The 27,072-nt window shown below is 40.4% G+C and overlaps 1 protein-coding gene across 1 annotated transcript; it reads right to left on the reverse strand.

Annotated features, from left to right (window-relative positions):
* Nucleotides 1-822: 822 nt before the first annotated feature.
* On the reverse strand, nucleotides 823-5,111 carry ppp1r27a (protein phosphatase 1, regulatory subunit 27a). Its single transcript, XM_039654081.2, has 3 exons — nucleotides 3,588-5,111; nucleotides 2,159-2,309; nucleotides 823-1,836 (listed from the first exon to the last, which is right to left on the reverse strand). Exons 1-3 carry the CDS (start codon nucleotides 4,003-4,005, stop codon nucleotides 1,716-1,718), a joined length of 690 nt encoding a protein of 229 aa, XP_039510015.2. The 5' UTR covers nucleotides 4,006-5,111; the 3' UTR covers nucleotides 823-1,715.
* Nucleotides 5,112-27,072: the final 21,961 nt, after the last annotated feature.

The raw sequence follows: 27,072 nt of genomic DNA on the forward strand, positions 1-27,072 counted from the left end.
TCTCAATGCTTCGTTTTGCATGTATGGAGCCTCATTATGTTACTGCGTTAGTGTGGGGCTATTTTGAGCCTTGTTAGTGGTATAAACTAGCGATTTCTTTTTACTTAGTCAATGCTCCCATGACTAGCATTATACGCTAAACAGTTTTTAGAGATAAAACTCTTTACATTCGACTATCATGAAAACAAATTTCAGAGAACGGTTGACTATGTACCGATGTTTTATTAGACCAAAGGTTCATTATTCGCCGGAGTTCTCCTTTAAGTTGTGCCTTTGCTCTCCGTTTTGTATCTGTTGTGTTAATGCCAGCTTTTTGGATTACTTGTTATTAAACTAAGTTTGGAACTTAATTCAACTCTCTTCATCTTCCTGCACACACACACACAGCTGAAGCAAATTCTCCGCCTCTTCTTCAATATCGGGACCTCGTCAGTATTTCTTTCACCCTTTTATTGATGGACAGTGTTACATTGTGTGAGAGATTATTTGCTCCAAATTAGAATGTTAGTGTGAAATTGAACACAGTATATGCCAATGTTGCTTTCAATAATAATAATAATAAAAAAACATTTGCACAAAGCAAGCCGATCCACTTTTCCATGTTTGATAAGAGCATTAAAATGAGGAAAAAAATAATGGGACAAAAAGAAATCAAGTAACATTTAGAATAGATTAAAATGTGCGATTAATCGCGAGTTAACTATGACATTAATGCGATTAATCGCGATTAAACATTTTAATCGTTTGACAGCACTAATATATATATATATATATAGTATAATATGTAAAAAACAACTCAATATTTGTATAAAAGCAGCTTTATTTATGAAAACATTGTAAAAAAAATAAGATAAATATAAGACTTTGACAAGAGATATTCATAATGTCAGCAGTGTCCTCAGGTTTAACATTAGTCCACGAACCGTCAGTGTTTTTGCAGGTTTACAGTGTGTGCTCCTGCTGCCCAGCAGACAGACAGCACAGCGGTCCATCTGGGGAGTGAAGTACTCTTTGCATCAACAGGATTGAATCCCTTGTCACATAAAATATATCTTTTCTGAAACTATTAACAATCATGAGCATGAGGGCCCCTGGGATATTATGTTTAACACAGCAATGCAAATGAACAACCTGCAGATGGCATTCAGAAAAGGTCTGTCTGTAAACGCTGAGAGATGCTGGTTTGTGTAAATGTATGGAGCTCCTGTGAAGTTCACATACACACGCATCTTTACATATACAGTCCTGGCATTATTGTGTTTTCCAGAAAAAAAAATGTCCTTATAATATTTTATTAAAATATAATAACTTGCTTATGCTTAGCCTCAACTAAATGAGATATCTGCCATTAGAAATCTCTCATCCTCATTCTCTCCACTCAAACCTTCTGACAATCTGGTATGTAACGCTGACTTTTCATAATCCGGTCTATTCCCAATGGATAAAATCACACATTTTCTTCTTGTTCAATATCACGTTTCACTCTGCTGCTTATGGTAGTGTTTTGACTTTCAAAGCTAACAACTGTTTGTTGCTCCTCTGTAGTCTTGTACTAAAGTCACATCTACAGATAAAAGCCAAAAAAAAAAAAAAGAAAAAAAAGAAAAAGAAAGAAGAATTTCCAGGAGAACGTTCAACCACACAAAATGAGAAGCTCAGGACAGTGATCATAAATTCTAGCATTTTTTTTCCTCAGTTATTTTGTGGCTCATCCCTCAAACACAGCCTGTCTCGAAGAGTTTGAGCAGATCTTTACAGTCTGGGTCGATGAGATCTGCTGGTTTCTCCCCATTTTCATTCTCTGCTTCCACACTGGCACCCAGAGAGAGAAGGTACCTAGAGAAAAAAATAGATATTTTACATTTTAATACAAATAATTGAGCAAAATCTGATAATAAACCCCCTCAGGAAAACAAGAACACTTCAGTATACTTCCGGTGGTACTGTCCGGTATAGTTATTAGAGTTAAATTGTCCATTAATGTCATGATTCATTGTTCATTGTTTGTGTTTAGTGCATGAGTTAATGAATGTGTTGATGTATGAGTGATTTTATCATTGAAATACATTTTTTTTTTTGCAAGCACAAGGTAACCTAATGCAATATTCATTTGTTTTCAGATGTTTTTTTGGTATTGCCTGTGTGAACTTGCTCGCACCGTGCAATCTCAGGGTAACCGTCGCTGCACGCCATATGCAGTGGTGTCCATCCGTTTTCATCCCTCTGATGAACGTCAGCTCCGTACTTTATCAGGAGCTTCACACACTCCAGGTTTCCTGAGAGAACGGCTTCATGGAGTGCTGCCATTCCTAAAAAGATGAAGAAAAATACAAATCAGCTCTTGTGGGCTGCTCAGTTTCTCAAAACAGATAGAAGAAAATATCCCAGACTCAAACAGAAGCCATAAGCTTTAACTAATTCTCCCTAAACAGACCATGTATTAAGTTAATTGTGCTATTTCTGCACCACAAGCGGCACCAAACGGGATGGCAAAATATTCCCAAAACCCTCCATCTTCCATTAGTTGGCAAACATATTTTTTTCCCAAGAAGGTGATAGCAATTTGTTAATGTTCCCTTTCATCTTAAAGGGATAGTTCACCCGAAAATGAGAATTAAGTCATCATTTACTCATCCTGGTGTTGTTATAATGCTGAATAGCAACCAGCGTCACACTTTTTTAAAATAAAGACACAAAAGTATCACAGAATGAGTCCATGCGTCCTGTATATATTTATTTTTGATTTTAGGGTGAACTATCCCTTTAATGCCATTTGCTCTGCTGATGCGTACAGTCAACGATTTTTTTTCCACCATTGTTTAATAGGCTATCAGTTCTGGTGAATTGTTTTTGACCAATAATCTGAGAAATAACCATAAACGCATATACAAAGAAGTCCCTGAAGTAAAAAGAGAAAAATATAAGCCAACAAAATCCATCACTGATGAACCATCTACAATGACATTCGCTCTCAGAAACAAATGTAGCTTATTTACCCATAAAAACGTCATAGTATTACCCTAAGGTACTGATATTCAATGTTTAAGGGTACAAATTCATCCTTTTAAGGTTACTGTCCCAGTGACAAGCAGTTTTACAAATGGATAAATGTATTTTTGTGATACTCAGCTACTTTTGAATAGACAAAGGAGCAACATACTTTTTGTCATTACAGTATCTACAAACAGATGTCTCCATTCAAGTCTTCTTGAAAAGTTTATATTTATGAGTTTATAAGTCATAATCATAGCCTCAAATAACTTCAGAGCAAGATAATTTCAACAAGATTCATTGACTCCTACAGTACAAATCACAACTCCGAAACTCTTAAGAAAATCATTCATTCTCATAACTAAAAATGATGAGTTGTGCTGATGTTCTCATAAATATGTTCTTTCTGACCTGACTTGAGCACACCGTAACTGTCGAAGTTAAACCTTAACCCCTATTGCCCCAACTTCTTACCATTGGTTATACTTGGATCTATGTTACAAACACGCCATAAAGCCGATGCCTTCACACTTTTCACTTGATCTCAGCAAAATAAAATCTTAAAATATGTTGTAGATTCGGTGAGGTTCACTCACCAGAATGGAAGATGGTGTCCAGACGCACTTTCCTCGCCCTCATAAACCGTCCGATCTGTTCCAGCTCACTGTGCCGGACTAAGTCCTGGAATACAAGATCATTTGTGAAGCGCACGGCCCGGGCGGGTTTGAGGGTTACGGTAGGAGTAAGCTGTACACTTGTCCGGGCCGAACTGCTCTGCCGTGATGGTTTGCTGTACGCGGCGGTGTAAGTGGAGGTGGGCTTGTACGCAGGTGTGTAAGCTGGTGGAGCGTAGTATGATGGCGTGTGGAGTGTAGTAGGGCTCAACTTCGGGGCACTGTAGTAGCTGGGCGAGTACGAGCTGCTGGAGTAATGTGAAGGTGTGTAATGGGTGGGTGTATAGTGTGTGTTGGAGCGTGTGTACTGTGACACCGGATACTGGTAGCTGTACTTCATTCCCGCAGACGCCACGGCTCTGCCTCCCCCCTCGGCTCTAGGCTCAAGAGGAGGTCAAAGAACTCAAAATGCCTCAAATCAAGATCCACGTTAGAGTAAAATCCTTTTTTGGGGGGAGGGGGATCTTGAACGTCAACACTTTGGGTTCACACCGTCTTCTGTTTTTAAAACAACCACAATCCGCTTCAAGTCTGAAATAAAGGTCACTTTTTTTTTTTTTCCAAAGGAATCTGTTCCGTTTTTGGGTGGATTTGCTTTTTTGGACAATTTTTGTCAATTCATCATCACTACTAGTTTCATTAACCTTATTCCACGATGTACACAGTCTGCTCTTCTGACAGTGAAGGTTGAAGCAGATCCCTTTATACCCTTTGTAGGGTTATTTTGGGGATGTCATCCCCTGTATCGAGTGACTGTGGTGTAACTCCACCCAGGTTGCCACTGTACTTTCACATCAAGCTTCAACGCCACCCCCTAATAAACATCAATGACAGCACCAATGAGCAGCCTGTGGGGTCTCTTTCGAAAAACTTGGACAATGTGTGTTTACCACATAAATGAGCTCATCCTCAATGGCGTGATTGAACACATGGGCAACAGCTAGATGGAATGAATGTTTTACGACAGGACAATGACCAGCAAGAGATGTGTGATCTTTCTGTAAGATTTAAATCGTGTTCCTCAGTAGGATTTTGGATACCCAGCTCAGAGAACACAGTGCACTGTTTCCTGAGAATTGCCACAACAGACAAGGCATAAACCAAGTTATTTTGGATTGATGTGTCTACATGGAAAAACTGTGCTGTTACAAGATATCATTTAAATGATTGATAAATGCATTAATTGAAATGTCGACAAGCCCATCAGACAAAAAAATCTCGCGCCTTTGAGGGGTGCGAATGGTTTTATTGGCTATGGACGCGCCACGTATGTTGTGTATGGTGTAGACATTGGCTGGGCTCTGTGAGTTCTGTGGAATACATTCGCAGCCACTAAAAAAATATGTTCTATATATGAAGTATGAATGTATGTAATGTAAATGTAATCTGAACATACTATTAATCTTGTTGACAAATAGTCATAACATGTTAAATATATGTTTTTAGCCATTTTGTTGTTTTGATGTTGTAGCCACTAATAGTGTCTTCTTAAATTTAGGGAAATTTTAAAAAAAATCGCAAACAATTTACTGTTAGGGTAACATAGTTCAATGCTATCTTATGTCAAATTCGTACAAATCTGTACGAGTGATTAATAAGTGGCTAATTGGTACTAATTCATACGACCTCACTCGTACGATTTATCTAAACCCACGTGATGGGTAGGTTTAGGGGCGGGGTCAGGGGTAGGTCATTCGTACGAATTCATACGAATTGGCCAACTCGTAAAATATGCACGATTTAGCAAAAATCGTACTAACTAACTCGTAAGAATTTTTACGAATTAGCCACCTTGTAAAATTTGTACGAATTGCCGTGAGATTGGGTTGCATAGTTACATAGTTACATAAAACATCAACTTTAGCAATAAAAAAAAGGAAACACAGATGTGATGTTTATCCAAAGGTCTTTTTTTCATGTTGATATGGTTAATTTGGATCATCGAAGGTCAGCTGTAAAAAACATTGGTTAATAAAGTGAGATTAAATACATACAGATTATTTGTGTAATTTAACATATTCAGTAATTGCATAATATTATGAGTTTCCATTTCACTGTTTTAATTCATTTTGAGGAATAGTGATTGTGTTTTGTGCGAGTGAGATTAGTAAATACATGCTCACATTAGGAGCTATAATAACCAAGATGTTCACACACAACGCCTCTGCACTTACTCATGGGGAAAGGAGAGGAGTCAGTCAATAAATGGAAAAAAAGTAACTTGTGTTAATTGTTTGAAAACGTAATTCAGGTATTTTGTTGTAAATTTAAAAGGTTACTTGTAATGCGTTACCACCAACTCTTCTGTTACTTTTTAAGATTCATATATTTAATACATTGAATATATTTTTTTATGTTCTTTTTGAAATTTTTAATTACTTAATACTATTTATTTATTTAGGTAGTGTGAGATCTTAATTTTGACAAACAGAAAAACAATTGAAATGTTACAAATGCATTAACATTCTCTGAAAAATAATTACAAGCAAAATAGTGGCTGGTAAAAAAAACTCTCATTAAAAGAAATCAAGGTTCTAGCTAGAGGCTATACTCATGTGTTTTGAATGGATATTCCAGTATGCATATAATAGATTTACAAGGCAGTCATACCTATTTTAAGGTCACAGTTGTATAGGGCTGCAACCTTTTTGTTACATTAATGTTATCATTGCTTAATGTTTTTCACACAGAGGAACAACACAAAGCATGATATGATTTACCAGAAAAGCACATGACAACTAAATACTTTATTGAGACATAATGATCAGACAAGCATCAAAACATGGGCTGTATATGTGCCTTGATGCTGTCATGTGTTTGGTCTCAGGGCTGTAATTCAGGCCTGCTAAATTTAACATCACCCTCCCTATTGAACCAAGTAGGTCATATGCTGCAGGGACAACAACACAAAAAGTTGTTCTTTTCAATTTTTAGTTCTGTTTCTGTATGTCTTGATATGGGACATATACAGCTTAGAGATGTATTTAGCCATCCTATTTGAGAAATTTATCTTTTAATAATATGGTTGAATTATTTTATGAAAAATATTATAATAAATAATTAATTTTAAAAACACCATTTTCCACTTGCTTTGTCAACATTTATTGTTGAGATATGTTGTTATGAGAATATATATTTTTTAACATTTAATTTTATTTCAGTCCATATTATAATTTGAGTTTCAGTTAACTATAATAGCCCTGGAACAGAAATTTAAATCGCTATTCACTAAATTAGTGTCATGGCTGTTAGAACTAGGCTATGCCAACCATTGGAGTTTGGCTTCCACTTGGCATGAAATGTCTTGACAAGTTTGTTCATGGAAAACTGAAAATTTAGTAAGATACAACTGAGAACATTTCCGCAAAAAGCGACTGATTGGCTTCAAAAGACTTGCACTGCTAAAAATGCACCAAATTTGGTGTTTGTGATGTTTTTCTGGAGCCTCATGTCAATGCATGCTTCCACTAATCAGAGCAGACATTCTGCCTAAAATCTCCCTTTGTTCTCTTGAAAATCCTATGGTTCGGAATGACATGAGGTAGTAAATGACGACAGAATTCTCATATTTGGGTGAACTGTTTCTAAGGGCGCTCTGGTTCAGAATGTTGAATCTGTATCTGGGCTGTCGATAAGACAGATCACTCTGATTGACTGTTTAGTTTCACAAACAAATCAGTGCACAGGAATATGTATGGCCCCTGGAACATGATCGCAAACGAACTGAGGGGGATACGACACCCACTCCCAGAATGCGATCGCAAAAGAACCAAGGAGGATTCGCCCCGTCCCCGAGATGTGATTGTGAAAGGACCAAGGGGATACGCCCCGGAACGTGATCATAAAAGGACCAAAGGGTGTTTGCCACCATCCCACGAAATACGATCACAAAAGGACCCGAGGGGGATTCGCCCCATCCCCAAGATGTGATCGTGAAAGGACCAAGGGGGATACGTCCCCGGAACGTGATCGGAAAAGGACCTAGGCGGGTTTACCCCCCTCCCACGAAACACGATCACAAAAGGACCCAAGGGGGATTCAACCCCTTCCCTAAGATGTGATCGTGAAAGGACCAAGGGGGATACGTCCCCGGAACGTGATCGGAAAAGGACCAAGGGGGGTTTGCCCCCCTCCCACGAAATATGATCACAAAAGGACCCCAGAGGGATTCGCCCCAATCTCCAAGATGTGATTGTGAAAGGACCAAGGGGAATACGTCCCCGGAACGTGATCGGAAAAGGACCAAGGGGGGTTTGCCCCCGTCCCACGAAATACGATCAGAAAAGGACCCGAGGGGGATTCGCCCCCGCCCCCGAGATGTGATCGTGAAAGGACCAAGGGGGATACGTCCCTGGAACAGGATCGGAAAAGACCAAGGGGGGTTTTCCCCCCTCCCACGAAATACGATCACAAAAGGACCTGAGGGGGCTTCGCCCCATCCCCAAAATGTGATAGGGAAAGGACCAAGGGGGATATGTCACGAAATATGATCACAAAAGGACCTGAGGGGATTCGCCCCCGTCCCCAAGATGGGATTGTGAAAGGACCAAGGGGGGTATGTCCCAGGAACGTGATCGGAAAAGGACCAAGGAGGGTTTACCCCCCTCCCACGAAACACGATCACAAAAGGACCCGAGGGGGATTCGCCCCCATCCCTAAGATTTGATTGTGAAAGGACCAAGGGGGATACGTCCCCTGGAATGTGATCGGAAAAGGACCAAGGGGGGTTTACCCCCCTCCCACAAAATACGATCACAAAAGGACCCGAGGGGGATTCGTCCCCACCCCCGAGCTGTGATCGTGAAAGGACCAAGGGGGATATGTCCCCGGAACGGGATCGGAAAAGGACCAAGGGGGGTTTTCCCCCCTCCCACGAAATACGATCACAAAAGGACCTGAGGGGGCTTCGCCCCGTCCCCAAAATGAGATAGTGAAAGGACCAAGGGGGATACGTCACGAAATATGATCACAAAAGGACCTGAGGGGGATTCGCCCCCGTCCCCAAGATGTGATTGTGAAAGGACCAAGGGGATACGCCCCGGAACGTGATCATAAAAGGACCAAAGGGGGTTTGCCGCCCTCCCACGAAATACGATCACAAAAGGACCCGAGGGGGATTCGCCCCCATCCCCAAGATGTGATCGTGAAAGGACCAAGGGGGATACGTCCCCGGAACGTGATTGGAAAAGGACCATGGGGGGTTTACCCCCCCTCCCACAAAATACGATCACAAAAGGACCCGAGGGGGATTCGCCCCCATCGCCGAGATGTGACCGTGAAAGGACCAAGGGGGATACGTCCCCGGAATGTGATCGGAAAAGGACCTAGGGGGGTTTACCCCCCTCCCACGAAACACGATCACAAAAGGACTGAAGGGGGATTCACCCCCTTCCCTAAGATGTGATCGTGAAAGGACCAAGGGGGATACGTCCCCGGAACGTGATCGTAAAAGGACCTAGGGGGGTTTACCCCCCTCCCACGAAACACGATCACAAAAGGACCCAAGGGGGATTCACCCCCTTCCCTAAGATGTGATCGTGAAAGGACCAAGGGGGATACGTCCCCGGAACGTGATCGGAAAAGGACCAAGGGGGTTTGCCCCCCTTCCACGAAATACGATCACAAAAGGACCCGAGGGGGATTCGCCCCCATCCCCAAGATGTGATCGTGAAAGGACCAAGGGGGATACGTCCCCGGAACGTGATCGGAAAAGGACCAAGGGGGGTTTGCCCCCTCCCACGAAGTACGATCAGAAAAGGACCCGAGGGGGATTCGCCCCGCCCCCGAGATGTGATCGTGAAAGGACCAAGGGGGATACGTCCCTGGAACGGGATCGGAAAAGGACCAAGGGGGGTTTTCCCCCCTCCCACGAAATACGATCACAAAAGGACCTGAGGGGGCTTCGCCCCGTCCCCAAAATGTGATAGTGAAAGGACCAAGGGGGATACAGGTATGTCACGAAATATGATCACAAAAGGACCTGAGGGGGATTCGCCCCCGTCCCCAAGATGTGATTGTGAAAGGACCAAGGGGTGTATGTCCCAGGAACGTGATCGGAAAAGGACCAAGGAGGGTTTACCCCCCTCCCACGAAACACGATCACAAAAGGACCCGAGGGGGATTCGCCCCCATCCCTAAGATGTGATTGTGAAAGGACCAAGGTGGATACGTCCCCTGGAATGTGATCGGAAAAGGACCAAGAGGGGTTTACCCCCCTCCCACAAAATACAATCACAAAAGGATCCCAGGGGGATTCGCCCCCGCCCCTAAGATGTGATCGTGAAAGGACCAAGGGGGATACGTCCCCGGAACGCGATCGGAAAAGGACCAAGGGGGTTTTGCCCCCCTCCCACGAAATATGATCACAAAAGGACCTGAGGGGGATTTGCCCCGTCCCCGAGATGTGATTGTGAAAGGACCAAGGGGAATACGTGATGAAATACGATCACAAAAGGACCTGAGGGGGATTCGCCCCCGTCCCCGAGATGTGATCGTGAAAGGACCAAGGGGGATACGTCCCCGGAACGTGATCGGAAAAGGAACAAGGGGGGTTTGCCTTCCTCCCACGAAATACGATCACAAAAGGACCCGAGGGGGATTTGCCCCCCCGTCCCAGAGATGTGATCGTGAAAGGACCAAGGGGGATACGTCCCCGGAACGTGATCGGAAACTCTGTTCAACCCCTAGTGACACATCACTCAATTTTTTTTTCAACGAATTAAAAATTCCCCACATCCAGTCCAATTTACCGTCATTACATTGAGATGATATTTAAAAACATTTTCATGAAATCCTGTCAAACCTAATTAGTGATATCTTGAAAAGGTCAGACTGATGTACGTGACGGCTCGCACATAGCTGTTCTGTGTATGAGCAGTCATTTGTGTCTTTTTCTCATCCTCTGATCCTTGGGTCTGACCCACAGCACTGCAGCTGTCTTCTTATGATCACTAAGACCTCCAGGAGTGCCTGGGCTGCTTCCTTTTGGATTTCAAAGGCCTCGGTTTAAGGCTGCAGCATTTCACAAGAGGTGTAGAGCAGCCAAGAGAAATAGCAAGGACATCATCTGCTCTCTCTCTTCTGCTCTCACATATTCAACACTACATGGGTATCAGGTATTATGACCTGAACAGGACACGACCAGCACGCATTAAAATATCAGGCACTGGGGTGTCTTGATGTCAACACCGAATTAATTTGATGATACACATCGCAATATGTCTCATCATTCACATTGGAACTTTGCAATATACGTATTTGGATTCAATATCTGTGAATCTGTGGGATCAAACTCTTTTGGTTCCGTCATTTGTTATATTTTGGATAGATTTTTACTTTAAATAATTCCTGTTCTTTTGAACTTTCCATTCATCAAAAAAAATAATAATCCTGAGAAACTGTATAGCAGTTTTGCTCAAAAAATATGATAATAAGAAATTTTGTCTCAGGCAGCAATTCACCAGAATGATTTGATTTTATTTGCACAGCCCTAGTTTGAATTAGCTCAGAGCTGAAGTCTAGACAGAGATATTATTGAGGTGGAGATAATTCAATTTTCACAGCCAGCTGTTGAACTATCATATTGCACACTATAATTTATGACAGTGCAACAGAGATTGCAGAGATTGAATGTTAGCCATCGGAGAACTGGCCCCCGACTGAGCCTGGGTTCTCCCAAGGTTTTTTTTTCTCCATCCAATCTGATGGAGTTTTGGTTCCTTGCCACTGTCGCCTTGCTTTTGCCTTTCTTTTGGCTTGCTTAGTCGGGGTTATTTATTTATTATTTAATATTGACAATATTTTTGATCTGTGTTGTACTACTTTCATGTTATCACTGTGAAGCCGCTTTGATACAATCTGTATTGACAAAAGCGCTATATAAATAAATGTGACTTGACTTGACTAGATTGACCCACAGTTGAGGAGAAAATGAACATGGTTGGCTAGAGGGGATTGTTTCGTGGTGCATTGCATCACCCTTGGATATGTGCCAACATGATGCGACCTTTCCTGTTATACGGGTCAACATCTCAAATAAAGCATGTTATACATAGTACAAGCAGCCCTACCCGCACTCTAGAGTGTACGTGACACACACTTCAGAACAGAGAAGAGATAACTCCTAACCTAAACGTGTAGAGTGTATCACTCTAGTCCTGAAACTCACTCTCTCTCTCTCTCTCTCTCTCTCTCTCTCATATATATATGAGAGAGAGAACAAAATGTCCCGCGAGAACAGAAGAGAACAAAATGTCCCGCGAGAACAGAGATAACAAAATGTCTCAAATGTATGAGAGAGAGAACAAAATTTAACTGACAGCCCTAATATATATATATACATATATATTAGGGCTGTCAGTTAAACGCGTTATTAACGGCGTTAACACAAACCCATTTTAACGGCGTACATTTTTTTACCGCGCGATTAACGGTCTTTTTGGCCTAGCAAACTTTCTTTCACATGCTTTTGCAACAGGACACGGCATGCGCGCACTGCGCTATGAAACACATTCATTTCAATGGCTCGCGGGACATTTTGTTGCTTCGTCAACCAAAGTGCAAGCGGATCTAGCTAGACTGGACAAAAAACAACAGGCACGCCGCACACACTCTTTTGGATCTGCGAGCCGGCCAAATAGTTGGTTAACGTTACATTTTGAGTGGACGACGAGCGCGAGACGCCGAAATGGATGCCAATAAGATTCTGAATGGAAAGTTTCATTTTAAAAAGTTGCCAAATGGTCCCATTGACAAGACCAAAGTGATCTGTGTGTTTTGTCGTTGTGAACTGAGCTATCATCATCGCAGCACGTCAAGTTTGAAATACCGCTTGATGATGGCCAACCACACACACACACACACACACAGCTGATGCGAATTCTCCGCCCCCTCGTCAATATCAGGACCTCGTCAGTATTTCTTTCACCCTTTTATTGATGGACAGTGTTACATTGTGTGAGAGATTATTTGCTCCAAGTGAGAATTGTAGTGTGAATTTGAACACTGTATATGCCAATGTTGCATTCAATAAAAAATATTTGCACAAAGCAAGCCGATCCACTTTTCCATGTTGATAAGAGCATTAAAATGAGAAAAAATAACGGGACAAAAAGAAATCAAGAGACATTTAGAATAGATAAAAATGTGCGATTAATCGTGATTAATCGCGAGTTAACTATGACATTAATGCGATTAATCGCGATTAAATATTTTAATCGTTTGACAACACTAATATATATATATATATATATATATATATATATATATATATATATCAGTAATGATTTGGGCCAGACTGTCACTGTCACTGGACTAAAGCACACATAATTCCTTACATAGACACAATCTGAGGGGTTTTCTGTACTGTACTTTCTGTACTCAGGTTACATATTGTCGGAATCCACTGTATTTCCCTTCACAGAATATTCAATGAGAAAAACTGTAAGATTGGAGTAAACTATACCATTCAAAAGTTTAGAATCAGTAAGATTGTTTTTTTGTTTTTCTTCAATAATACTTTTATTCAGCAAGGATGCATTTAAATTAGCAAAAATGAACAGTAAAAACAGTAAAGTCACTTGTACTGATACAAAAGATTGCCTTAAAGGAGCAATGTGTGATTTTTAGCGACATCTAGTGGTTCGGTTGCGAGTTTGCACCAGGTTTGCACTAAGGGCTCAGCCCACTGCTCACCCCTCCCTTTCGAAGAAGCTACGGTTGCTAAAACGGGACAAACATCTCGTCGGCTGAGACAGCAGAGAATAGCCAGAGTAAGCCAAGAGTGTGTAACATTGTCACTGTTTCTGTACCACAGTCCATTATAAACCACATCATGAATACTGTTTACAAAGCCATAGTCAGGTGAGGATCAAGGGTTTTAATATATAATTTAATAAAATAATATTAATCAGCTGATTGTCTCACAAACGTAACCAGCAGCACATTTCTCCCCACATACTGTAGCAAACCCATAATACAGCGAGGGAGCAGCTATATATTTTTTCTAACAGGGTAGTAATAGTTTAGCTGGCTAATATGAGCTGTTACTGTGGCTGAGCTGGGACTCGTCCGCATGAGTCCAAAGGTCGGAACTGCGCGCGCTGTTACAATCATGTCATCTCCGCATCCCATAGATACTATTTACTACACACAATAGGCTTTTTTTCTCTGATTTTGAAAAATCTTCGCGATCGACTTTAGTGATCTAAAAGTCTCTATGGACGGGTTAGTGATTCCTGTAACGTACTGTTTTACGGTCAATGACATGAATACTAATCATCAGCTGTCTCACGAACGTAACAGCACATCTATCCCCAACATAACAAACCCATAACACAGCGAGGGAGAACTAAGTTACATGAAACAATCCCAACTACATATTTTACACCACTCACAAGGGAAAAGTCACTACTCACGGAGTGTAAGGCTAGCTTCCAGCTTTCCGCTACTTCTCTTTCAAGGTAGTGATGAAACGCGTTCTGTAGCACTGTGTGTTCGCGTTCGGCTACGGTAGGAATATGACGTCACAACATGGCGACCTTCATAGAAGGGGATTCCCGCGGTTATGGAGCTATTAATGTCTCATTCTAAGGTAATAAAAACATTACGGTTAATTAAGTAAGTTCTTTATACACCACTGAAAACATAGTTATGGATGTCATATTGCATTTCTGTTAATAGATACTCAACTTTGTTACACATTGCACCTTTAACTACATAAACTTTCCACACTTACTCAATTTGTTTAATGACACCCATGCAACACTATGAGATGGTGTGGTGCACTGGGTTAACGCTAAGGCCTAGTAATTCGAAAGGTTGCTAGTTCACCAATAAATATAACTGTTAACCTCATTTACTGTAGCATCTGCCACACTCACTCATAATTTAGTTTACTGTGGAGAATGTATGTAGAGCTTTCACTTTGAAAAGCTGTCCATTTATGAGAGGTCTAGTATTTGACCTCTCTGCCTCTTTGGCTGCAGTGTCAGTCCTGCTGTCATGCGTTAGATTTGCTACATGCGCAGTGCTTTACCATAGATGGGCCGATGTTACGGCTGTCAGGTAGCCAGTATTAGGTGTACTGCTGCTGACCATTGGGTGACAAACAAACACAGTCCTGTTTAAGCACAGCTAAGACTACAGGCATTTGTTCTGCATATAATCTGTCAAACTGGCTCTCGTCCACGTTCATGTTCAATTTTGATACGTCTTACCTGAAGTGTGGAAAGTATACAGGAATAGTTCACCCAAAAATTAATTTACTCATCCTAAGACATCCTAAGTGTAAATGACTTTCTTTTTTCAGTCGAACACATCCCAGACAGCAATAAAGTGCCGGCCCAGATCCTTCCCACATCTAGTACAGGTTGAATCCACATGTACCAGATGTGGCCCTGATCTGGGCCGACACTATGTTACTGTCTATGTAATGGGAATGCCATTACAAAGCTGAGAGGAGCCAGGATATTAATTAATATAACTCCAATTGTGTTCAGCTGAAAAAAGAAAGTCATATACACCCAGTATATATGGCTTGAAGATGAGTAAAGTATTGTATAGGTTTTGGGTGAACTATTCCTTTAAGGATACTCCAAAGGGTACCGACCCTTGTGAAAATGAAGAACGCTTTAAATCGGTCATTCATGTGCTTCCTGTATTAGAAGATTTTGCAGCAAATGTGTGGATCTTCGGACCAACACTACCGAGGATGCAAGAGGGGTTTAGATCATGACCCCTCCAGACAGAATATAAAAAGTATACCCCATATCTATATCAGGGTTCAGTAATCCACCGTCTAAAAGGAGCGGCTAATCACCTGCTGCTAGCGATGACCGCTGTAAAGACACAGGACACACAAAGCTAGCATGTGGTCTTTAGCACAATGCAGTGCTTCGTCTGCTCAGAAAGCCAGCATTCACCATATGCCACATGACGGGTATTTTCATGCATTACTTTGTTTTAGCAGCTGCTTTTGATGTTACCATGTGCTAGACGTTAATCACAGTGAAGGCAACCAAATAATGAAAAAATATCGGCCTTGGACAAAAACTTGGACACCTCCTACACAATTCATCACAATTTCTGTCACGATTTGCATCATGTAGCTTCATTTTTATTTCACCATATATAAATATAGTTTTCTCTTCTGGTGTGCTGAATGGAAGACTATAACGCCTTCAACAGATTGGAGAGCTGACAGATTTTAATGCCCTGGCACGGCCCACTGTGGCCTGTTTTCTGTGAGAAGTTTCCAGGCTTAAACTAAGCTTTGCACTCAGCAAAACAAGACTTTTCCACACCTGGCTCTGGTTGCACAGAATAGATTCACGGATCTTATTCCATAGACTGCAGAGTTGCCCTGCTTTAAGCCACAACCACATGTTTTCCATTGAGTTTCCAGTTGCATGTCAAAAAATAAAAGATCATTTTTAAAGTATTAATACATTTGGGACAACATATTTTGGTTGCACATGGCCTAATGGTTCAACATGACATCATGACTTTTGCGTAAACATACACACCACTTTTGAGTCAGGTGGCGTGTTATCTCTACGCATTTTTAACTATCTGCGTGTATCCGCTTGTATGCGTGTATGTCTACACATTAACGTCTGCGTCATTCCGCGTGTCTGTACACGCAGTCAAATCTCCAGTCATAAATGCCATTAACCCCAGTGACGGTTAAGTTTAGGGATGGGGTTGAGGTAAGTCATATCTTTTTCTTTCAAGGGAACAGTTATAAATGCCATTAACCCCAGTGACGGTTAGGTTTAGGGACGGGGTTGAGGTAACTCATATATTTATATAACGTTAAGTCAACGGCGTTCATAAACACGCTGAAAGGCGATTATGCGTCTTGATAGCACGCCAAAAATGGAAATACGAATTGGCGTGTCATACACACGCTACTTCATGAGATCAGTCTGAATGGTTAGAAAGTATTGTACCCCGAAGGTTGTGGGTTCGATTATCAATACCGACAGAAAGCGGCTGAGGTTCCCTTGAGCAAGGCACCGAACCACCAATCGTTCCCTAATGAGTGAAATATAGCTGTACATTTAGATTTAACATTTCATATATATTATACAGGGGGTGATTTCTGGTTGATTGGGACTCAACCTGAATTCACCCTAAATCTTAAATATAAGATAACATTTACACTTATAATTATAGACACATGTTTATTATTTCGATTTATATAAATGAACAATTATTTCTATTAAACCCATGGCTTAGGTAGTTACGGGAAGGTTTTTTCTTTGCATGATTGTGTTTATGGGATGCATACATTATCCGAGCACTAACGTGAATGATTGACGTAACATTAAAGTTTGCAAAACAAATCTTCCTCCATCCTTTATCTTTAATCAAAATAGTAAAAACCACACATAGTTTTAAGTAATAGTGGCCCACAGCTGCCTAGCAGAAGGATTTCATTAAGACAGCAATAACATGAGTTAGCCAGTTAGCTGGAAATGTACACAATATAAAACACAAAACTTTGAAAACCAAGTAGAAAATCATTAATTATTCAGACTTACAGGTTATGATTCTGAGGAGCAAGTTAGTCCAAATAAACTGAGTACAGACCAATCTTTCAAGACCAAGCATTTTGTGAATCCAGCGTTGATTTGAGAAGCAGTCATCAGTAAAATATCGTGTTTGAAGGCGGGACAAGTTGTTCGAGGGCAGACAGCATACAAAATAGATGGGCATAATGCAAATGTCTTTTCTAGTGATGTAGAACTGTAATACAAACGACTTGTTATGACGGTTCAGAGTCGATTGAGAAAAATTTAAATAAAGAGTCTTTATTTTGGTAGAAAATGACTTTATTTATATCGTGCAGTTAGCTTTATAACTTTACAGGACTTTTACATTCAAAAACAGCAATAGTACACACTGCATGAAAGGGAATATATATATATATATATATATATATATATATATAAGTGGAATAAAGGTGCAAATTATATAAATAATTAAGCTACAACTGTCTATAAGAATAGCTTAATTATCGCTATAACTTTAACTGTCTATAAAATGGAAATACATGTTGATTATAAGGTAATTTTAGGACTAGCACAATTTAGGCCACTACATGTCATACACAAAATATCCAACACGTAACTCACCAAACATTTAGAGTAGTATGATCTCCTGGAACTAAATTCAGTCTATAGAATTAGTGCAGGTTCTCTAGGGACTGTTAGTAATGGAGCACAGTTTCGGTCAGATGGCAGATTAATGGAGTGTAGCAAAAATAGGTCACCCAAACAAGTCTAACCCTCCTTACTCTGAGCTTGGAAGCAAAAGCATTTACCCCTGCTGAAAAGACCAATGCTTTAAACTGTAAGATTTTGTTTGTGGACAGAGTTACTACAGTTTCTCGAAACTGTTGTGATTAGCTAGCTAGTTATAGACATTATAATGGAACATCAGCATGACTAGCCACAACAATTTCATGAAAATGTAGAAACGTTGTCACACGTTCGTCAGTTAAACCACATTGATTCAACAATAGAGGTTAATTACGTCATGCAGTGGGTGGAGTAATAACTTCTGCTAATTAATCAGTGAGATCAAATAAATATCTGAATATTGCTGTAAATAGCAAACATGGCATCTGAGGACTACTTCCAATTTCCTTTATTTCATAATGTTTGATTCAGTTGCAGGTTCGTCTTGTCACCCGACCCCAGGATACAAAGCGCTGCAGTGATGTTGAATTGTTGTAGGCCATCTCGTAAATTAAGCATCACAATGATTTCCTCGACAAAAACCCAGTATTTTTCAAACTCACTTTCCTATTATTGCAGAAAATAAGCTATATGACCAACAAAAGTTTGATTCCTGTCTTATGTTCCCCTTGTCTTGTGTGGACTTTTGTCATTTCCTGTCCTGTACCATGTTTTGTAGTCCCTTGTAGTTATTAGGCTCCCCGGGCGTTTCTGATTAGCCACGCCCCCTTGTTATCTTGCTTAGCTTGTCATTCTCTTTATGTAAACCCTGTGTCTTGTATCAGTGTTTGTGATTTTTTGATTTTGTAATGTTGTTTGTTCTGTTTCTGAGTCCTGTTCCATAGTCTTTTGTCAAAATTTAAGTCTATTAAGTTGCTGCTCTGCATCATTACAATAAATCTTCACAACTTGTATGAATTGTGAAGCCTAAATACAAAATTGTCAGTTGTAAAAAGCTAAACATGTGAACATAACATGTGATAGAAGTGAACTACACCACAGTCGCATGACTTCAACATCACCATCACTGAGCTTCCAAGAATTCTTAAAACATTTTCACTGAAAGTGTGAGTAGTTTCTAAGGCCCTGTTTACACAAGAACGCTCGCGGGTGAAAACGTAAAAATATTTTATCGGATGTGCCTTTCGTTTACACGGCAACAGCGTTTTTGAAAATGCAAAAAAGTGAAACCACCCTCCAGAGTGGAAATCTTAAAAACGCTCCACCGCCGCGTTCCCGTGTAAACGGTAAAAACGCAAAAGTCTGCTTGACGGTGAAAGTTGTACGCAGGCGCGTGGACTTGGTGTTGTTGTAGTTGTTGCACTCCTAGCCGCCTGAAGTGCATACTACATTGAATTTCACACACTTTTGCGTCTCCGTTTGCACGCGGATTTCCCACACAAAACGCTCGTCTAAACGCAGAATAAAAAAAAGATGACGCAACGCCACTTTTGCGTTTTCTCTTCAGAATCGTTTCCGTGTAAACGTACCCTAAGTGCGTGATTATAAACACAACAAGGCTGTGAAAGGTGAAAGCGACTAGTGAGTAGATGAGTTTATTTGTTTATAATTATACTGCAGGGCTGCCGAATGCTTGAATCGGATTGGTTGACAAATGTGCTATGGTGTGCAATTATTTTCAGGGAAATGCACGGTTAAAGTAGTTCTAGCTAGGCAAGTCTTGACCGCATAACAGTTCCACATCACTTCGCCAAATGATTTAAGGTCTTTACAACACTACAACACCAAAAGAACCAAAACCAAACAATGACATTGACCAAGCACACAAATATAGTAAACATTAGGATAACAATTATTTCCATGTTTTTTTTTTTTGTTTGTTTTTTTGCCTCAAAATGATAGGAATAATTGACTGTGGCTGCTAAATTATTGGAAAATTCAATTTAATTCAACGGCCCAGAGTCAATTATTCCTGAAACATCGTCCTATCTTATTTTGCATGATGTATGTAAGTTCACAGGCCATAATAACAAGAAATTATTCTTATAACTGCAGGTTAGTTGCTGTTGTTGATGCTGTTGTTGCAATTGCCACATCATATTGCGATGACGTTTGGAAATGTTCATTGTAAAACTGGCATTGGGGAACGTTGAACTGTTGAACGACGCAGGTGACAGAAGAAAACACATTATAGGTTGTAGCTGGGCACTCTTAGCTCATGAATGAACGAAAATCCCTGATTATTTTCCTTAGATCCAATCAAAACAAACCACAAACACAGTCTGTCCACCTCAGAGAGCTTCACACAATGCTCCCTTCAAAGCTTTTTATGACGTGTTAAATGATTGGACTCTTTGATTCTCACCAGTCTCCTGAGCGCCCACCGTTTGTTTCATGCGAATGTGAGCCGGGGCACACTGACATTGAGTAGGTATGAAGAATGCTAGCTTGCGAATAGCCTGAAGCTCTGAGCAGCTGTTTTGAAGCTTTGCAGGGGCATGTGTGTGGCTGACTTCATTGGGTGGGTCGAGAGAGCATTGATGGTATGATTGTTTGTGTGGGGATTGAGTTCCCAACACCAAAAAAGACGTGGGTGCTTCGAACGGTCACTGTGTTGCTTACACAATGAGTTTTACCCGTACACCATCAGCAGCCAATGAGTGCGTACTTAGCAAGGAAACGGGAAGTGTAGAGGACACAGTACAAGGTAAGCTAGTTTATCCCCAGGAAATATACATCAGAGTAACACTCAGCAAAACAGGTGCCGTGTTGCAATATATACATGTTAGTGCTTTACACTTTGCAGCAGGGGATAAAGGGGCTTTTAAAACACAGTGCCAAGAGCAGTGTTGTAACCCTCACAGACAGTGTTGTAGTCGAGACCACCTCACTCGAGTCCGAGTCGACACCGAGACCAGAGAGAGTCGAGTCCGAGTCAAGACCGAGTCCATAGAGAGTCGAGTCCGAGTCGAGTCCGAGACCAGAGACGGTCGAGTCCGAGTCGAGACCGAGACCAGTGAGGGTTGATTACCTAATTTACTTTTATTTACTTAGAGAAATCCCTTTTTTTTTTTACTGAATTTACTTAGAGTTTAAAAAATATGATCAGTTTAGGGTAAAACGGCCACATAGTAGGTGGTGTTAAAGGAACACTCCGACTTTTTGGGACTTTAGCCTATTCACCTTACCCCCCAGAGTTAGATAAGTCCATACATACCCTTTTCATCTCCGTGCGTGCTATAAGTCTGTTTGACGCACCCACCGCTAGCCTAGCTTAGCACAAAGACTGGATGTGAATGGTTGCAGCTTTCATACTAATCCAAATGAGTGACAAAATAACGCAAACGTTTTCCTATTTACATGTTGTGGTTTGTATAGTCACAGAGTGTGCAAATATCAAGGCCATATGAGACACAGACATCTTTTAACCGTATAAATACTATTTTCTGAAGGCGAAGCACTGCTACTTGGGCAGAGAGTTCACTCAGTGTTGGAGTAAAGAGTCAGCAATTACTAACGTTAGATAGAAAAGCATAGTTTATCATGGGTGTTTGCTTTATTGTATGAGCTGTGACAATAAACAGGGGAGACCAGGATATACAGTACCATTGATTTCCAACCAAAAACGCACCCAGATTTATAAATATCACATGAATAAATAATTATTATTACAGGAATCAATATATTTTAAATGTAATTTATTAGCTGAACCAAATATATTCAACAGTAGCCTATATAATATACAGTATTGCATTACTATAGGATAGAATAAGGGGAAAGTAAAAGCACAAATTGTTTTTGCACAATGAACTCACAGCCTATCGTACCCTTTTGCACGCTCAAGTTCGTTATTTCCATGGTTATTTCAAATTTAGGCTACTAGGCGCGCCGCGCGCAGGGTGCAAGTTCAACGCGGTGAACGCGCTCGTTTTTTTTTTTCCAAGCGCGTCCGCACCGCATCAAGATAAAAACATATTTATACCCTAATCATATAATAGTGTCACTAACGTTACATTAGATCTGGCTAATGGCACTGTTACAGTAGGTCATCTAAAAACATAACGGAACACTTACCTCAGCCGCAGGTCCACTTGTCCTGTCTGTGCTATCGATGGGATGGCCGTATCCTTCAGCACATTATGGTCCGTGTGGCAAATTCCATTTTTTCAAAATAGTCGTCCATTGAAATGTATCGAGCAAACATAATGTCTCTTGATAATCTATTTAGGTGTGTTTGGATCAACATCCAGAGTAAGTTAGCCATTTCTTCATCCAGTCAGCGTTTTTAGTTGGAATTCTGTGAAACATGGTTACCTCCCCTGTTTACTGTCGCAGCTATTTACAATAGAGCGAAAACCCACGACTCTAAACTACGCTTTTACTATTTATAAATTGCTGACTCTGTTACCCAAACACTGAGTGAACTCTCCGCTCCTCACCACGGCTTGTCTCAGGTGATGCGGTTATTACTCCGTCAACGTAGCAGTGCTTCGCCTTCAGAGAATAGTTCCCAGGTTTTATACGGTTAAAAGATGTCTGTGTCTCATTTGACTTTGTTATTTGCACATTATGTGACTATACAAATCACAACATGTAAATAGGAAAACGTTTGCGTTATTTTGTCACTCATTTGGATTAGTATGAAAGCTGCAACCATTCACATCCAGTCTTTGTGCTAAGCTAGGCTAGCGGTGGGTGCGTCAAACAGACTTATAGCACGCACGGAGATGAAAAAGGTATGTATGGACTTATCTAACTCTGGGGGGTAAGGTGAATAGGCTAAAGTCCCAAAAAGTCGGAGTGTTCCTTTAAAAGTAATTTTATTACAATTTGTCATGCGCAGTTGCGCACTAGAAAATCACTGGGCGTGTCAATCAATTTAAAGAAATATTTTATTCACATACATTAATAATCATGAAAAATATTTTTAATTGAACTCGAGTGGACTCTGGAATAATTCCGAGTCCTAAAAAAAAAATGTTCGAGTACGAGTCAATTCCGAGTCCAAATGGACACGAGTCCATGACAAGACCAAGACCATTAAAATATGGTCTCGAGACCGAGTCCAAGTCTCGAGTACTACAACACTGCTCACAGACATTGAGGAACACATCGGATGAGTGGTCCATCAATATAGCTTTTTACTTGTGGTACCCTAGTATTGAATATTTAGTTACATGAGAATGTCTTAAAATTTGAGTCATGCAGAGATATTGCAAAAGGAATAGACATGAGGCTAATATGTTTATGTAACGGACGTATGCCAGTAAAAGCTGGTCGTGTGAACTTCAGCATCCTTGTTAGAGAGCCCATGTCCCACGTGGGAGGAACTGGTTCGAATCCAGCTTGTCACAATGACATTGATACTTCCACTCTTTATATGCACATACATTTCATTCAGAATACATGTGATGAATAATGTAGGTAATCAGGAATTCTGCATTAAGAAAATCTACATTAAGCTCTAACATCAGCTGAGACTATTTATTTCATCCATTTGGAAAATTAATTTGATCTTCAGGCTGGGTGAAGTTTAGTGATGAGTTAACTAAACCCACATGACTTTATTGCATAATACAGATATCATTTTCAGATGGATGATAGTCTATTCCAGGCACCTTCCTGTTCCCTCATCAGGTCATCTGATCGGGAGCTTTTCGAGGAACGTGGAAGCTCGTCTAAAGAAGACAGACAGGTAGAGACATAAATGCCATATGTATTGCTAACAGGATATTTTGGCGGTATCTGATGGTGTTAATCTTAAGTTCCCCACTACAGATAATGGTTCCAATTTTGGGCCCAATTCTCCGCTTCCGACAATCCTAGGTAAAGTCCAGAGCTGGACAGTATCGGAGTACATTTACTTAAGTACAGTTTTGAGGGTTCTGTACTTTACTCGAGTATCATTTTTGGGGAGTACTCATGACTTTACTCAAGTACATTTGAGAGGGTAATGTTGTACTCTTTACTCCACTACATTTCTATCCATAACTTCCAAATCTTCGGAAAAAAAATTTTAAATGGAAAAAAGAAAAATCTCGGAAAGCCTCAATTTGTTGTTTCCCTCTCAAACGTGATTGGATTGTGCAGGCGCCACTGATTGGGACAGCCTATCAGCAATCACCTTCAGCTTTCCGCCAAACTCCTTGGTCAGATTTAGATAAGAGACGAAACCATGGATGAAACAATGGATGAAGACGCAGCAGGTCCATCCCGGGAATGGCCTGCCTCGCCAGACTATTTAAATTTTCGGAATTTTCAGAATTTTTTAAATGTTAAATAAAGCAACATGGTAAAAAGATAAAAATGACTTGATTTTACTTTGAATTCCTTTTACATTCTCCAAGTTATTAAAATTAACATTTTTTATAACTCCATATAGGATGTTTCGGTCCATAAATGTTAGCACTGTGGCAGTAGTAATGCAATATTTAGAAAATGTACTCTTGTACTCTTGATACCCAAGTACTTTTAAAAACAAGTACTTCGGTACTTTTACTTAAGTAGACATCTGACTGTGGTACTTTTACGTGTATTTGAAAAAAAATTAGTAATAAAATTTATTAATAAAAAAAAAAAAAAATAGTAATACAGCTGTGTACTCTTTCCGCCTCTGGTAAAGTCGCTATTATCTTCATGGCTCTACTTCCCAGACAGCAAACTGACATTGAATCAACGTGGAAACGACGTCTCTCATGACATTGAAACAACGTTGATTTTGCTCATCGAATTAACGTTGAACCAACGTCAGACGCGGCATTCTTCAAAGCTAAATGAAAATCGAAAATTGGTTTGCTTTCATAACGTTGAAACAACGTTGATTTCAAGTTGATTTTCCGTTAGTTTTGAAAGAATGACGCGTCTGACGTTGGTTCAACGTTAATTCGATGAGCAAAACAATGTCAGATCAACGTTGTTTCGATGTCATATTTCCACGTTGATTCAATGTCAGTTTGCTATCTGGGATGTGACCTTATCAGATATTCCTGTAGTGTGACGTGTGTTACTTTTTTTTTTTTTTATTTAACCTTTATTTTACCAGGTAGGCCGATTGAGAACAAATTCTCATTTACAACGGCGACCTGGCCAAGATAAGGTGATTAAAGTGCAAGACAACAATAAGTTACACAATAAAAAATACACAGAGCACAAAAGACAGAGAGAGAAAAAAAAAAAAAAAAAACACAATAAGACAATACGGGTTCAAAAAAAAAAAAAAAAAAAAAAAAAAATACATATAACTCTATTAGGTAACCAAAATTAAAACACTCAAATGTCAAATGTTTTATGATAAAAAGGTATAAATAAATAAAAACAACTCTGACAATAGTGCAGCTGAAAGAGGTCCATTGTATCGTGCAGACAAGAGAAGAAAAGGCTAAAAACAATTAACAGGTACATATATCAGTCATGTGTTCCGAGAGAAGTTGTTTAAAGGCAACACTTGATATAAGTGCTTCAAGTTTTAGGTTTTTTTGTAATTCATTCCAGTCCTTAGCTGCTGCAAACTGGAAGGATTTTTGGCCAAATGCTGTGCGGACTTTCGGGGTGACTAAGGCAATATACCTATTAGACCGAAGACTACGAGATGGTACAGCAATTGAAACTAAACAACTTAAGTACGACGGGACTTTGCCAAGCAGAGACTTATAAATAAGTTGGTACCAATGAGTTAAACGCCGAGTAGTCAATGACTTCCAGCCAACTAATGCATAGAGCTTGCAGTGGTGGGTGTTATAAGGGGCATTTGTAACAAAGCGTATGACGCTGTGATAGACAACGTCCAGTTTTTTCAACAAGGAGTCTGATGCAGTTCTGTAGATGACATCGCCAAAGTCAAACATCGGAATTATAGTCATTTTTGCCAAAGCAAGTTTGGCACCATAAGTGAAAGAAGCCCTGTTGCGGAATAGAAAACCAATTCTACATTTAATTTTAGAACTTAGTTTGGTAATGTGCGGCTGGAAGGAGAGAGAACTGTCTAACAAAACACCTAAGTATTTATATGTATCCACAAATTCTAACTCAGACCCATCCAGCGTAATGATGTTAGGTAAACAAGCAGGTACTGGCAGAGAACGATTAAAAAGCATACACTTCGTTTTACCAGGGTTTAGCAACAACTGAAGGTTTTGGAAGGCATATTGAATAGAATTAAAACTCTCCTGTAGATTTTTGAGTACAGTATCTAACGAAGGCCCTGATGTATACAAGACGGTATCGTCTGCATAAAGATGTATTTGAGAGTCACCAGCAGCAGGGGCCACATCATTGATGTAAAGAGAAAATAGAGTCGGCCCGAGAATCGAGCCCTGTGGCACCCCCATTGAGACAGGCATGGGTCCCGACAACAGACCCTCCGATTTAACACGTTGTTCCCTGTCGGAGAGATAATTAGAAAACCAGGAAAGGCAGTCATGGGAAAAGCCCAGGCAGTTGAGTCGGCTAATGAGAACACAGTGGTTAACCGAGTCAAAGGCCTTAGATAGGTCGATATAAACGGCTGCACAGTATTGCTTTTTATCAATGGCGGCTATGATGTCGTTCAAAACCTTTAAAGTAGCCGTGGTGCAGCCATGACCAGCCCGAAAACCAGACTGCATGGCAGAAAGAATGCGGTGGGATTCCAGATGACTGACAATTTGATAGTTGACCAATTTCTCAAAAACTTTGGAAAGACAAGGTAGAATAGAAATTGGTCTATAGCAGTTAGGATCAAGGGTGTCTCCCCCTTTGAACAGGGGAATGACTGCAGCAGATTTCCAGTCTCTTGGAATTTCAGAAGATAAAAGAGAAAGGTTGAAAATACTGGAGATGGGAGCAGCAATAATATTTGCAGATAATTTTAGAAAAAAAGGATCCAATTTATCCAGCCCAGCTGATTTATGAGGGTCTAGCTTTTGCAATTCTATCAATACATCAGCCGTCTGGATAGGGCTAAAAGAAAAAGGTGTGGAGAATTGCGTGAAGGCAGTCGGGCACAGAGGAGTTGTGGCTGCAGGGCAGTTAGCTTGAGGACGAGAATTTAAATGAAAAGCGTGGCCTGCTTCAGCAAAATGCTTATTAAAGTTCTCTAAAATCTTAACCTTATCCGTGATGATGGTATTATCTAGTTTTAAGGCTGTGGGAAGTTGGGAAGAGATAACTTTATTCTCCAGAGTTTTGACAGTATCCCAAAACTTTTTGGAGTTTGTGTGGCAGGC

This window comes from Pimephales promelas, chromosome 3, assembly GCF_988280905.1.
Source record: "Pimephales promelas chromosome 3, fPimPro1.hap1.1, whole genome shotgun sequence".
Lineage (NCBI taxonomy): Eukaryota > Metazoa > Chordata > Actinopteri > Cypriniformes > Leuciscidae > Pimephales > Pimephales promelas.